This window comes from Phragmites australis, chromosome 19, assembly GCF_958298935.1.
Source record: "Phragmites australis chromosome 19, lpPhrAust1.1, whole genome shotgun sequence".
Lineage (NCBI taxonomy): Eukaryota > Viridiplantae > Streptophyta > Magnoliopsida > Poales > Poaceae > Phragmites > Phragmites australis.
Genome location: NC_084939.1, coordinates 21,943,160 through 21,957,104, shown reverse-complemented (window position 1 = coordinate 21,957,104; position 13,945 = coordinate 21,943,160). Strand labels below are relative to the sequence as shown.

The 13,945-nt window shown below is 39.3% G+C and overlaps 1 protein-coding gene across 2 annotated transcripts; it reads right to left on the bottom strand.

Moving 5' to 3' along the window:
• Positions 1 to 1,402: 1,402 nt before the first annotated feature.
• Positions 1,403 to 12,527, bottom strand: LOC133900414 (DNA polymerase delta catalytic subunit). Of its 2 annotated transcripts, XM_062341546.1 has the most exons (30): positions 12,140 to 12,527; positions 10,672 to 10,782; positions 10,485 to 10,591; positions 10,225 to 10,384; positions 9,538 to 9,733; positions 9,314 to 9,449; positions 9,077 to 9,214; positions 8,778 to 8,855; positions 8,598 to 8,689; positions 7,775 to 7,841; positions 7,581 to 7,652; positions 7,127 to 7,213; positions 6,284 to 6,403; positions 6,115 to 6,213; positions 5,402 to 5,509; positions 5,204 to 5,299; positions 5,059 to 5,124; positions 4,881 to 4,937; positions 4,697 to 4,784; positions 4,511 to 4,590; positions 3,817 to 3,930; positions 3,257 to 3,371; positions 3,009 to 3,181; positions 2,833 to 2,904; positions 2,649 to 2,723; positions 2,477 to 2,566; positions 2,237 to 2,397; positions 2,076 to 2,149; positions 1,899 to 1,986; positions 1,403 to 1,784 (listed from the first exon to the last, which is right to left on the bottom strand). In XM_062341546.1, exons 1-30 carry the CDS (start codon positions 12,447 to 12,449, stop codon positions 1,697 to 1,699), a joined length of 3,318 nt encoding a protein of 1,105 aa, XP_062197530.1. In that variant the 5' UTR covers positions 12,450 to 12,527; the 3' UTR covers positions 1,403 to 1,696. The 2 variants fall into 2 exon arrangements, with proteins under 2 accessions (XP_062197530.1, XP_062197531.1); XM_062341547.1 differs by lacking the exon at positions 6,284 to 6,403.
• Between the last annotated feature and the right edge of the window lie 1,418 nt (positions 12,528 to 13,945).

The following is a 13,945-nucleotide window of genomic DNA, read 5'->3' as shown; positions in this document are numbered from 1 at the left end:
CTGAAGGCCTCGTTCTTCTTCGAGTGCTTTGACCTGTCCTTTGGCTAGACGAAATTTGTTTCCTTGTTTGAGGGGTAAGTCTTTGATGTTTTCAATGTTGTCATTTCGCTTTTCCTTCGATGATGATCGATCTTAGACCTTGCATACTCCTCCATTTTGTTGAAGAGATCATGGACCGTGCATAATCGTGTCTTCGCTCAGGCCCTTTGCCTGGCAGCGCACATGTACGAAGCGGCACATATAGTCTTTCAATGACTCTGTCGGCTGCTATTTTACTGCGAAGAGGTCTCTGATTATGATCTTCTCAACTCGATTGCCTTGGAAGTTACAGAAAAGGGTGTTACACAACTGCTCCCATAAGTATATGGACCCCGGAGATAAGGCGGAATACCAAGATCTTGCTATCCCTTTTATCACCAGCACAAAGGTCTTCGCCAATGTTGAGTCGTCTCCACCGACAGATTCAACCGCTGCCTTGAAATTCATGATGAATTCCCTTGGGTCTAATTCTCCATCGAACATAACCACTCTCGGCATCTTGAAACTCGAAGGCCATAGTTGGTTCTACAAGCCAATAAAGAGTGGTGATTCTGGATCGCTTACGCGCGACCTGTGCCGCAGATCGTGTACATACCATACTGTAAATGCTGACGAAGGGGTGATGACATTCCGCACTTCTTCACCCTCTTGTTGTAGCATGTTAATTTGATCATGCATTTGCTCCAGAGTTCTTCTGGCTTCTTCTGCTTTCCGGTGATATTCAGACACCTGCCGACTTGCTTCTAAGCTCTCTAGCATACGTTTCTTTTGTGCGATTTGTCTCTATAGGTCCTCACCTTCGGGTAGTTTGCCAGGTAGCCGCACCCGGCCGGCGGTGGCCGTCAGATGGGGCCACATCATCGCACGGAACTTTTGTATGTTGTTTTTTTTCGGATATAAGTACATAACATACATAAAGTTACTAGGCTCATTTTTCAGCTGGCCTTTCAGTGGGTTTATTGAACAATCAATCTCAAAGAAACGAACATACGTGTCCATGGCAAAATAACAACCACCAAAAAGTTCACATGAAATGGATGCTTCTCGGCCTTCAGATTATCTCACCAAGTTACAAGATTATTTGTTCCGTACTCCTACCTTATACACCAGTAACTCATCACACGTAGGCAGCAAACGATGCTCTTGTCAGTAGTAGTTACTGGTAGGAGACACAACAATCTGAACTGGGGTTGGCTTTCTTCTGTTTGTTTCGGAGCATTGTCAATCATCTTAGACCAAATCCAGCTAGATAGCTAGATAGATGGTTAAAAGTCGAGGCTATCTTTACAGTGCTTTAAACCTAGTTTAGTTAGGTAGTTTGCTCAATGTGTTATGATTTTTACTCAATTTTACCTCAATTAACTGAACAAACAGCCCATCAGACTTTCTTCTTAATTAATATATAGGCACATCTCCTGCCGCCGGTTAGTTTAAAAAATAATAATCTCCTACCGACTAAGAACTCACGCCTAAACAACAAACATACGGATGAATCGTACAGCACAGCAGAGCCTATTTAAGTAGCTCAGCTCAAGAGGGCGACCGGCTGCTCGCGTTTGTCCATGCCCATCTTGTCTTGCATCATGATGCAACCGACTGCAGTATTGTTTTCGCAATATGTGCAAAAGACGAGTTGTCAGCATGGAAACTTAAAGGCTCAGAAGTCCCACCGATCAAGCTGCAGCCTAGCTTCGGCCATATCCTTCTGTGCCTTCCTTCGCCGGTAGAAAATTGGGCAATCCCGACTGCGATGATTGCACAGGAAGAAGAGACTTTGAGCTTGTGAGTAAAGATATTCAGAGCATGGAATTGAAACGTAGTGATAAGCAAGTGTTGAATGTAAGAAAAAAGTAGCAAACCTTGTGCAGAGAACGTCCTGGTGTAGAGAGCCTTGGCACTCTTGGCACTGCGTCCATAGCCTCCCAAAGAGCATCTCAAGCTCTGAAACTGCGGATGTTAAAGTTTAATCTGTCAGTAATAGGCTTCGACAAATATTGCTTCAGAACTTGAGAAACATTTGACAGGATATACTGTACCATTTGCTACTGTTTTGCAGTACAACTCTGCTTCTCTACCCTTGCAATGTGAGCAAAGCGTCTGATTGGCACCACTGCAGGGTAAACATGCAGTAAAATGGTTAGGAATTTGAAGACATTGAGTGCATAGATTTTTGCATCTGCAATAGTACAAGAATCACCTGATAACAGCTTTGCATCCAAGACAAGTTAATTGTTTCTTTGCAAATTTCATTATCCCGCTATTTGAAGGAGTTGAGATTGAGACAGCTCTAGTGTGACTTCCATGAAGCAATTCTTTGCTGGCATTCTTCAGAATTGGCTCGAAGATCCTCATAAGTGGCTGACGAATAACAGAACATGGTCGGTTAGAAAGGGGGCAAAAAAGCAGGTTTCAATATCAAGAAGTGTTCTGCACAAACTTTGCTAATTTGGTTCTCCAGGTAATATTGAGGATCAATGGGTATGTTATTGTCCAAAACATAAATTGGATCTTCTGACTTCTCATATGCCTGCATGCAAGAGATAAATGTATCAAACAAATTCTTTCACAGAATAAATATAAGTCTCTCAGCAGAGTACAGATGAATTTACCTTTGCCCCTTTTGCAGCTTTAATTATAACATAAGGAACACGGTCACCAACAGTGGGTGCAGTAGCAGCATCCCTCTGCTCAAGAAAACCAATTTTTATAAGCAATGCCAATCAAGTGTTTAATACCTTGACAGAGAATTGCTGAGGATCAGCGGCACATGGGGGGAAAATCAAGTGTTCATACCTTTCGCATCCTCTCAGCAAGCTCGACATGGGCAGCTTTTACAGCATAGTCTTCTCCAGTTTTAGTCAAACCCTGTGCATTAAGTAGTTAAAAATTGCAATACAACATAGAGCCATTCTGCAGTACCAGTGATTTCCATGTTTTAGGTATTCTAGATTGGTTGTGCAGTAACTCACCTTTGTTATAACTAGAAGAGACAAGTCCACACGATTCATTAACAGATCAGATATGGTGTTCTTGACATATTGAACTGCACCAGGAACATCTCGGTCCACTAGCAGTTTATGAAGGCACTCAGTTACCAGGTTCTTGACTAATAAACAGTTGTCCCTTCTGACAGTTTCAATACCTGCAGACAAAGGTACAAGACATGTCAAAGCAAGAAAGGAAGACCACATCTCAGACAAACAACACAAAAAAATACCTTTTGTATCCATTTTGTCAAATTTCTCCGGATTTGTCCAGTACAAACCAGCATATCTCTTCTTGCTGATCAATAGGTAAGGGAAATAAACCTTCTCAAACTCCAGCTTGATGGGCTGCAATACGGATGCCAGAAGCAACACTTAAGTTGGGAGCTTAGAAGAGAAGCAGAAGGCTAAACTTCAGATAGAATTCATTATAGCATAGACCACTCAGACGATTTATCATTAAGGTCACTTGAGGACTTGAAATTCTATACTATGGCCTAATACAGGAAGGTAATATGCAAAGATTAGAGTATTTTTAATACTCACAAGACCATTTACGAGAATGCCTAGGGCATTACCCAAACCAAGGTGAAGAACTAGTTGCTTTCTAACATGCAAATAGTTCTGGTGATTTTTGTTCTTCAGAAAAATTCTGGGTCAAAGTTTTTCACTGTGTTGGACTATTTCAGACTGCAATTGGAAAGCATGCAAAAAAATAACATTGCAATTTTGTTGCCTTAAATTTTGTATAGCTAACCCCCAGAGTCATGTTACAAAAACAACAACTGGTTACCTTAGTAAATGTTCCACTAATATAGTCTGCAGCTTCTCTTCCTAACTTCATTGCATCTTCAACCGTAGAAACACCAAACTGTACCATCACAGAATCAGTATCTCCATAAACTACCTGTAAGTCAACAAATTCGATGTGTCAATCATCAGAACATAAGAGGAAAAGCATCCCAAATCCCAAAGAGTAGATTAACCAAGCACATCGACTAAAATAGGGGAGAAAAGGAAACAGGATCTTGCATACAGACTGAAAAATGATTATTTGTACTAATGCCTAGCCTTCCATAAAAGTTCAATACAAGGTTAAGACTAAAGCAAGATATCATACGAACAAGGTCCTCAGCAGTGCTTCCTGAGTACATGATCCCAGAAAGTTCTGATTCTACTTCATTGTACTAGTATCTAGCTGAAGTTATTATAATGTATACTCTATAGCTATAAAACCTTGGATGGTGGTCAACAGGGTTTAACCAATGATATATGTTGGGTTATTGTCCTTAAAAGACATATACTTTACAGGTGTATAGCTGCAACACATAGACACTATACATCTAATTTATGCATGAATATGCAAGGTATCACATGGGAAATGGGCAAAAGCTGAAGGCTTGAACTTGGTAATATCAAGCAGAAAAAGTTAACAGGACATACTTCAAATTTGTATTAACACAAGAAAAAAGTAACCAGTACTTCACCTCTGCATTATGCTCATAGCCTCCTAGTGTTGTGAACTTATCTTCAACAAGCTTTTTTGTATGTTCAATCATCTGTCGACCTGTGTGACAAAAATGCATTAGTGTTATGCAATTCGACATTTCTCTGAATTTGTTAGCGTACCACAGAATGAATTTATTCATTATGTTGCATCCAGAACTACTTACCATAGCTGGTCACACTTGAAGAAATCTCTAAACAAGGTAATTGACCAATAGTCGCTCCAGTAAAACCATAAACTGAGTTTGCACTTATCTGAAACAAACCGTTCAACGATATCATTATTTAAGGAGTTAAAATGTGCCGTATCGCTGTTTTAATGGAATTAAGAGGAAAAAGATATGGAAGTACCTTCAAGGCAAGCTGACGACCATCAAGAACCGCTCTTTCGAAAGGGTCCTTTGCTTCCTGAAGTAATTTATAAGTTTAACATAGGATCAAAGGCTTGGCATTGCATGAATATCTAACATTTACAAAAGCTAAAGACCTTGATTACAATTTGCTCACAGACAACACAGGAGAAAAATACCTTCAGATCTGCTTTTGCCCTTTTTCGAGCAGCCAACAATTCTTCAAGGATTTCAGGAAGTATGCCCTGATATTTGAGACACCTTCTTAGTTAGCGAACATGTCTTCTGCCAGCAACACCTTTTATAATAATAGGAAGCAATTACCTTCTGTAGCTGTGGTTTCACAAATATTTCACCAGATGGGGTTCTATTGAGGCTTTCTGGTGGCAAGTTGAGTTTACGGGCATCCTCAGGAGGCACCTTCAAAAGTAATAAAAACTTGTGAATAGCCCATTCATTTCAGGGAACAAATGTTTTCAATGTATGTTGTAGATATAAACATCAGTATCTACAAGTCTTTACCAAAGTACAATAGCATAGGTTATATGCCATCATGATGGATGGATACAAAGAAGCAAAGTCCAAAGTTGCAATGGGTTTTTCATAAAATCCAGCCCTTGCCTCCAAAACCTAAAAAATAAAGTGAGATAAAAATTATGGTAAAATAAGAAATCCTGGATAGTACAAAGGAGATAGGTATAAATGGTTTATTTTACGACCAATTAAGAAAATGCAGGAAAAACTGATGAATGTTTTCTTTCCTCCGAGGTGGAGTCATAGCTGGGATCTACACAAAAGTATGTCTCTTGAGTAGTAAATTCTGAATATGTATTCCACATGCATCACAAAGAGGTTTTGCATGAGCTACTCATTACGTACCAGCTGTTTGAAAAAATTTCATAGCTCAATATCACAAATATCTAAACCCTTACTTCGGCAAGCAATACAAAGCCAATCCTAGTGTGCAGTATAAAATTCGTGACATGCTAAATGGGTATATTCTAGTAAGTGCAATAACTGTCACCCCGTGCTTTGGTCTATCCTGAACACTGGTCTCCCAGTTTTATTTTCTTGTTGGACCTTGTAGCTTTCAAAGCAAGCTGGGAATGAATTCCCTTTGGTCTATGAGTGCAATAGCTGCAGCAGCAAGATGACAGGAAAAACCAATACCCATTGATAAAAGAACGAAAATAGAAAATGAGCTAGGGAAGTTCAGATCACGTCCATCAACTTACAGTTGCACCCTCAAAGGTATCTTGTCCAGACCCTTGACCCTTTATATTTGGTATAACAAGGTTTTTCTGTTTTGCTTTCCTGAGTAGTTGTGAGAGGACCTGAGGAACAAATGAAATTCTAGTTAGGGTGCTCGAGTGGAGTATTTTTCAATAGCAGGACTATTCTCACTTTAATGCTCTGTCCCCTCGACAGTAGAAATGAAATTGGAACTCCAGTGACCCTTGCCATTTCCACATAGTTGTAGATATACATCAATTTATCTAACAGTCTTTGTGGAAGATAAGCATCCTGTGGTTACAAAACCACCAAAAGTTAAAGCAGGTTGGAAAATAGGCTTCGAGAAAAGGCTAGCAATCAAATTACACATTAAAATCAATAAGAATACTTGTTTTAACAACAAGACTTTCCGGAACAGTACATTCTAGTTTATAACTAAACCGTTGCAGGCCTACTGGTCAGTAGGACGTTGAAAACAAAGTACAACATAAAGCAAGCGTGACATAGCAAATGTTCTTCAAAACCTTATAGCTGCTTATTCATTGCAAAAAGCAACATAGTTTCCTTGAGAAATTTCCAAAATTCATTGCAAAAGGCATATTGTGGTCAAGCAAAAGATTCATTGGTTATTTCTGAAGTGAAAGTTTAGTCTCATTGGAAACACTAGGCCGATGATAGTGTTGCCTTCACAAACTACTGCATATGAAACAAAATTATTGCCACTAGTGCAGTGAATCAGAAAGTTGCAATCCAGGGATCACAATGTTACTCAAATATTGACAAGGTACATTTATGATAAAAATGTGATACGCAGTGCAACGTATAAGTATTTATATGGACAAATTTTGTCTAAAAACTTCTAAGAACCTACAGAAAGGACATCATTTAAAAAAAGGTGTCATCTTGAAACTCTATAAGTAATACAGCACAAAGTGCCCACAACTAACCAAAATACTCCATGGAAAATGTCACTAGTTCAATAACAGATAAACACAAATGGGATTTTTAGTTGACCTTCAAGCAATAAACTGCCAGCCGCCTTCGTGTCTCTGAGTTCCCATTTTGAAGATCAGATATAATTGAATGATGAACATCCTCTTTCTGCTCAATAATCCAGTATTAGAGCAAGGAAAGGAAAGGGTTCTTAAGATAAGGAAAGAGCATTAAATGCAAATATTGTTAGCAACATAGTAGTAAAAATGATTTGGTTATAAATAAAGATTCAAACGAAAACTAATCATTGGATAAGTTACCTATAGAACATCAATTTTCCAAATGGGAAATGTGATGCAATCAGAACTATAGAGCCAACATCAACTCCAAAGAAAGGAAACTTAATAAAATTAAATTAAATTTCCCATCCAAAGAGACCAATCAAACACAAAATAAGTTGGAATGAGAAGTAGGAGCATGATTATAAGTACATAGGCTGACAGCAGATAAGGGCATTTGAAATGTCTAGACTTACTTGTTCCCCGAGAAAGTGTGCAGATACAGAGTTCAACGAATAAGAACTCAGCTTGTAATCCCGTTGCATAGCCTGCATCATTTACATAGTCAAGATAAAGAGACAGATGAAATAATCTCATGCAAAATAATGTCATATAATTCAAGAAAGTAACAAATACTGGTTTAACTGTCATGTAAAATGTAGATCACAACCTGCAGAAGATCGAATTGCACTCTTCCCTCCACAGTTACATCTTTACTTTCACGCACACCATATTGCCTGAAGAAGTGCAAGAGTAGATCAACGACTTTCATTTTTACGTTAAAGAAGAACACTAGAAAATTCTTTCATTTTCATTTGCTATGTTTGACATAACAACTTTCATTTGCACCTTGCACGTCACTTGAAGCATTGACACGTTATGATTAAATCAGAGTGAAAAATTGGAAAGGATCGTGAAGTTCACATTTCCCTCATTCTCCTCCATGTGAGAAGAAAAGCATATAAACATCAAGCAGACTTGATTACTGTAGATTATGGAAACTCTAGACATAATATCGATCCAGCAACATCCAAAGCTCTATGTACAGATCACAAACCTAAAACTGGATGGTGCTAGAATTCATCAAAATACAGTACATAGCAGCATTATGCAGAAAAAACTCCTCATATGGTACAGTAATGTCTAAATACTGAACAATCTTTTCTCCTTTAAGACAAAATGTGCAGGACATCACAAAAATCAAATATAGCACAAATATCAAACATGAAATCACAAGAATCAAATAAAGCACAAATATCAAACATGAAAATATGAAATGCACATGCAAGCACAGAATAAAATTAAACAAGATATGCCTCAATGATGATAGCCGAACAAAAATTGAAATTGTACAACTATGTGACAATAAAGGGACTACCGCAATATATACTAAACGTTTGGTTGACTACAATGAACTGGTGATAAAGGCAAAGTAATACGGAACAGAAAAGACAATATTAAATGCGTAGAGACTAAGGACTATAGGAAGTAACCTTGAGGAAAAAGTGGTATCACGGACACGAACTCGACTATTTCTGATTCGACCAAGTATTGGAAACTCCACTATCTTAAGAACCTCGGCTCTCTGCAAATGTGTGCAATCATATTGTACTAAGATGTGCCAAGTTGGCCAAAAAGCAAGAATGTGAAAACTTAACAAAATGTTATTGTACCTCAATAAGATAAGGCAAGTCAAATTTGCAAATATTGTATCCAATTATGATATCAGGATCTACTTCACGTATTAAATCCTGCAAATTTCCACCATGGCTATAGGTTATATTCAATCAAATGTCACCCTGGTATGTAGCAACCAAAAAGGAAAACAAATCCAACTGTACATACAAAGGGCAAAAAGATAATATGCCTTAATATTGTAACATGAAAAAACCACCATGGCTATAGGTTATATTCAATCATACATCGCATAAATTCAACTGAAACTGACCACCCCAAATACAGCACCACTTACCCTCCAAGCAAGTAGAATATCTCTCTCTGTGTCAAATGACCTTACATCGACTCCAACAATGGGAGAGCACGATTTAAGAGTCATGACATTCTGCACAAAAGGTTGGCCTTCTCCTTGAAGCGTGACTAGGTTAGCTATCTATTTGAATTGAAAGGAGCAAGTCAAAAAATGTAACATAAAGACATTTGTATTTGAAACTAAATGATATTAAGTATCAGATCCATGAAGGAAATCAACCTGAATAACAGGATCATGAGTTGGTTCTGGGAAATGACCTTTGCGGCCGGCACATTCAATATCAAAACTTAATATGCGAAATGGGGCCATCTTAGAATATTCTCCTTCAGCAGCATGGCTTACCAAATCTGAGTATCTGTTAGTTGTGTTAAGGATAGACTAGCTGGATAATATCACAGTTTAGTAATTAGGATGAAGGCATTCAATCAAGTATAGAAGGATACAGGCAATCCAACTCTAGCTGACAATAGGACATAACGCGGGCTGCTTTCCTGTACTTCCCAGCAGGAACTTCAATCCAGTTGCCACCAACAATGTTGCAATCAATCATGAAACGAAGGGCAAAAAGAATGTTGCTTTCATATGTCAGGAAACTCTTTGAACCAAGGCCTTCTATTGTTATGCCCCTTTCCAAGATGCCTGTAATGTGCAAACATATGCCATTTAAGTAAGCCAGCAAACAGCGAGAAAGTGACTACTACCTCTGATCCCAAATATAAGTCCATTTGGGATTTTCCTAAGTCAAACCATTTTAGCTTTGACCATCAATTTCTAAAAAAGCATATAGATTGACAACATAATTGATGCTACGAGATTCATCATGAAAAAGACTTTCATAATATATAACTCTTTCTATTTAAGATAATATATTTCTATAGATATAGCTAGCCAAAGTGTCATATCGAAGACCGTATCGATGTCCTAACGGACTTATATTTGGGATTAGAGGAAGTAGTAACTTGGATGATCAGAAAAAGACGAGAATAAAGTAAAGATTATAAAATCGCACAACAATATATTGACATGCAACAAAAAATGTTCTTTAGGTTATCCATTAAATAAAAGGATAGTAAGGTCAATCAACAAGAATGAACAATAATAATTGTATAGTCTCTTAAAGTACCACTGACCACGACAGCTAGCAACCATTGTAGGCAAAGCAACTACTATCTTGAGGAAAGGCTGAAATTGATGTGGCTGGTAATGCATAATTGTCTGCTTCTGCACAAGCTCAACTCTCTTCACAAACCTTGGCACATTGCTACTTCTATTTGACTCCTTCATCCTCCCCTGTAGTAGATTATGAAGAGAACATAAAGGGAAATATGTACTGCAAAAGTACTATGTTTGTGTAGAAGGCTCGGTTAAAGATATGATCGTAAGTACAAACCTCTAGTGTTTGGTGAAATTGTGAAATATCATCAGGACCCATCCCTGATGGACAGCTGATATAGAAATATGGCTCAAATCCATGCACCTGACAGCATATGCTGTGACCTAAAAGAGTTAAAATGATAACATCACATGTCAGCAAAAGCCATGTGATAAATGATAATTTATTTACTCAAAATTATAACCTTCTCTGGTGACACCGAAAATCCTGAGTATAGCTGCAGGACCAGATGAGTTGGGCAGCAATTCTTTGCGGCTCTCACCAATAATGTAATCTATCTCCAGCTGCTGAAAAGCTAGAATATCCAACAAAAGTAGAAGAGTAACAAGAGTAAGATGAAGCCAAAAGTCCAAAATACATTTTCATATAGGTTAGAACTAAAACAACAGCTAGGTGACTATCTATGTTATGATAAGTAACTCTTACTTAAATTTCCTCTTTATAGCCCCAAGTAATTAGTTATAGAAATATTGAATTTGAATAAACAGGGCAGAATGTATAGAGGAATGACAACTCCTGAGTTTTAAAGCTCATAAGTGAATCAAAAGTGTATATACATTGATAGAGAACAGACGTCTTTTTTCAGTTGGAGAAACCCATTCAGCAATTTTACAATCTTGCATATCATGATTCAATACAAATTTATAACGATTCTAATATCCATCTCATCACAAGCAGAATTTTGAGCCAGAACTATGAAAACTCAAGACAAAATCAGGGGAAGATGAAAGCAGAATTAGTGCAGTTGTACTAATTTCAACCCCCCCCCCCCCCCAAAACCCTTCATTTGAACATCACGTCCATGATTTATCAGTTGCACGTTTTTAGTTACACTCCACACATGATAAAAAAAAAAAAACAAGGCACGGTTATAACAGTTCACCCAACACACTTAACAGATCCCTCTTCCTGTCCCAAACTGCCCAGAGACCCAAATATAGGAAATTTTGAAACTTCATTAATCTAACTGAAACCAACGCGCAGATTAATCCAACGAAGAATTCCTCATTTTTGCCCAAAATTGCGCCAACCACCCTTTTCCAAAGTTCCTGAACACTATATTTCGAAAAACATATCTGGACAAAATTGCCTTGAATAACTCCACAAAAACATCCTGGATCCTTTCCTTTCGTACGAACAGAGGAAGCTTGGATCAACGAAAACCTATAGGGATAAAAAAGGGAAAGATTCCCGACTTTCTATCCACTCTCAGCCAGTCAAGAAGAAGCCGAGAAGATAGAAGACCACTCCCTTTTTTGTAAAAAAAAAAATAGAGATTCTCATGTTCCCTCCTCGCTCTCGCAAGAATTGTATGGGAGTCGTCCTCGGGGGGACTTCCCGAATGACCGTACCGGGGAATTCTACCGTACTCCGTGCAGCTATGGTTGTTGATCCTGCGGATTGCAGAGCTCCAGACCGCATCAAACCAACTTAACTAACACAGCATTGCCAAAAATACGAGAATCCTATCCAATTGACAGTTGCTTACGGGCAAATCACTCCCAATGCGCCAGAGGAGTACTGAATCCAAACCCCAATCCGCCCCCCTCTCAGTCTCGCAGGCCCCAACCAGCCCAACTCGAGACCCAGAAGCCATCCAACCACAGATCAGAGAGGAGCGCGCCGGGGGAGAAGGAGGGACGGGGCCGTACCGACGGTGCGAGAGCAGCCAGCGGCGAGGTCAGCGGGGAGTGCGGGGCGCTTCCACCGCGAGAGGCGGGAGGCGAAGGCCTCGTCACGTTGGAGCATTAGCAGAGCCGCCTCATCCTCGGCCAGGATGGTCTCGTCCAGAAACACGTCCTCGTCCATCATCTCCTCCTCCGTGGCCGCGGCGGCCGCCGCCGCCGCCGGTGGAGGAAACCGAGGGGTACTGGGGGCGGGGTGGCCCCTCTTCGCCGCTGCCCCGGAGGGCGCCGGAGGCGGAGCGCCCCGCCGCTTGCCGCCGCGTCCGCCTGAGCTCATCGCAGGACAGAGGGAGCGGGAGTGGGAAGGGGAGGCGGGAAGTGCGGGGACTGAAATTGGGGGCTCCCGCCATCGCTGGGATGTAGGGTTTTATACGGGAGGGGAGGAGATACAGGAATACGCCACCCTGCTAGGTTTACGCAAATTGACCGACGTGAACGTGGGCGTGTTTGTTTGCTGCCAAACCTTGTAACACCCCACCTTAGACGTGATATAATTTTTTAGAATTATATTTGGTTCAATGTTATAATTATAGCTTGTTATACTTTTTATATCAAAGACTCGGTTTCTAGGTAAATCTTATCACACTTGTGATGCTGAATTTGTTCGTCATACCTTTTGTTGCACGTCGTATTTTATTTAACTTTGATGTGGCAAAATTAGATGTGTACCAAACAAGTCCTCAAACTGTATTTATAGGCTACGCAAGTTTTCATAGTATAGGTTACTCGCAAAAAAAGAGAAAATTCTACTTGAATCTAGTTCTTGTTTGGTAGAACTATGGCTCCTAACCCATACTAGATCTTTAGTTTATAGATTAATATAAAATGGTTAAATTTCTATTTTTAGATTAAAATAAAAATAAAATGATTTATCTAAACACTATCGATATATCCATATCTCCAGCTCCACAAATCTAAAGCTAGAAATACTCAGCTCTAAGAATTATACCTAAACACTATCAATATACTCATAACTCTAACTCCACAAATTTTTAAAACTAAAAATACTCAATTCTAACAAATTTTAGACTCAGAGCTCAACCAAACAGCTCTATGTATCCCTACTCTTGTATATTATTATGGCCTTTTGCAACAAATTATTTAGTAGCAATGTACTAAAATATTTTTGTTGTATTTCAAAATTTTACCTTGTTTCAGTTTTATTTAGAGCCCCGCTACACGTACGTCCGACCGACGCAGCCGCGGGGTACTGTAGCGAGACCTGTCGGACGATCCGGTGTACGTGAAGCATTTTCCTTTTATTTATTCCTAAATTTGGATTGAATGGATGAATGAGATATATTCAGTGTATATTTATCATGTTCGACGTCTCGTGTTAGTTTTGTCCGGAGTCACCCCTATACTTGTAACTGCGTACATTGTTAAGTATATGGTGAGTTGACAAAAAAAAAAGGGCACAGTATATTCTGACCAATGAGCTTGCCTTTTGCAGTATGTTTCAGCAAACTCTGCCCAAGTCCAATGTCTAGGATATTAAAATAGTATCTTGCAGCATCCTTGCTCTATTGTCGTAATTTGAATTCGCTGTAGAAAAAAAATGATCATTTTGCCCGTGCCTTAGTCTTCTCAATCTTCATATCTATCTCGCTCTCTCTTTTCCCTCCACTCCACTAGTATAAAGCCCGAACCACCCGCTACCTATGCTGTTAGCCATTTTATTCGCCAATCTTCCCATCATCCACTTCTACACCACCTCATTTCTCCACACCACCGTAGACAGAAGATATCATTTATTGTGAGTACAAAACCGTG

Bases quoted from the DNA above. Each gene is read 5' to 3' on its own strand.
- LOC133900414 (XM_062341546.1), bottom strand. From the start codon at position 12,449: ATGAGCTCAGGCGGACGCGGCGGCAAGCGGCGGGGCGCTCCGCCTCCG. The intron at 10,592-10,671 runs GTTATAATTTTG...TAACTCTTTTAG, and splicing joins TTTCGGTGTCACCAGAGAAG to GTCACAGCATATGCTGTCAG. The intron at 7,214-7,580 runs GTAAGTCTAGAC...ATTATTGAGCAG, and splicing joins CACACTTTCTCGGGGAACAA to AAAGAGGATGTTCATCATTC.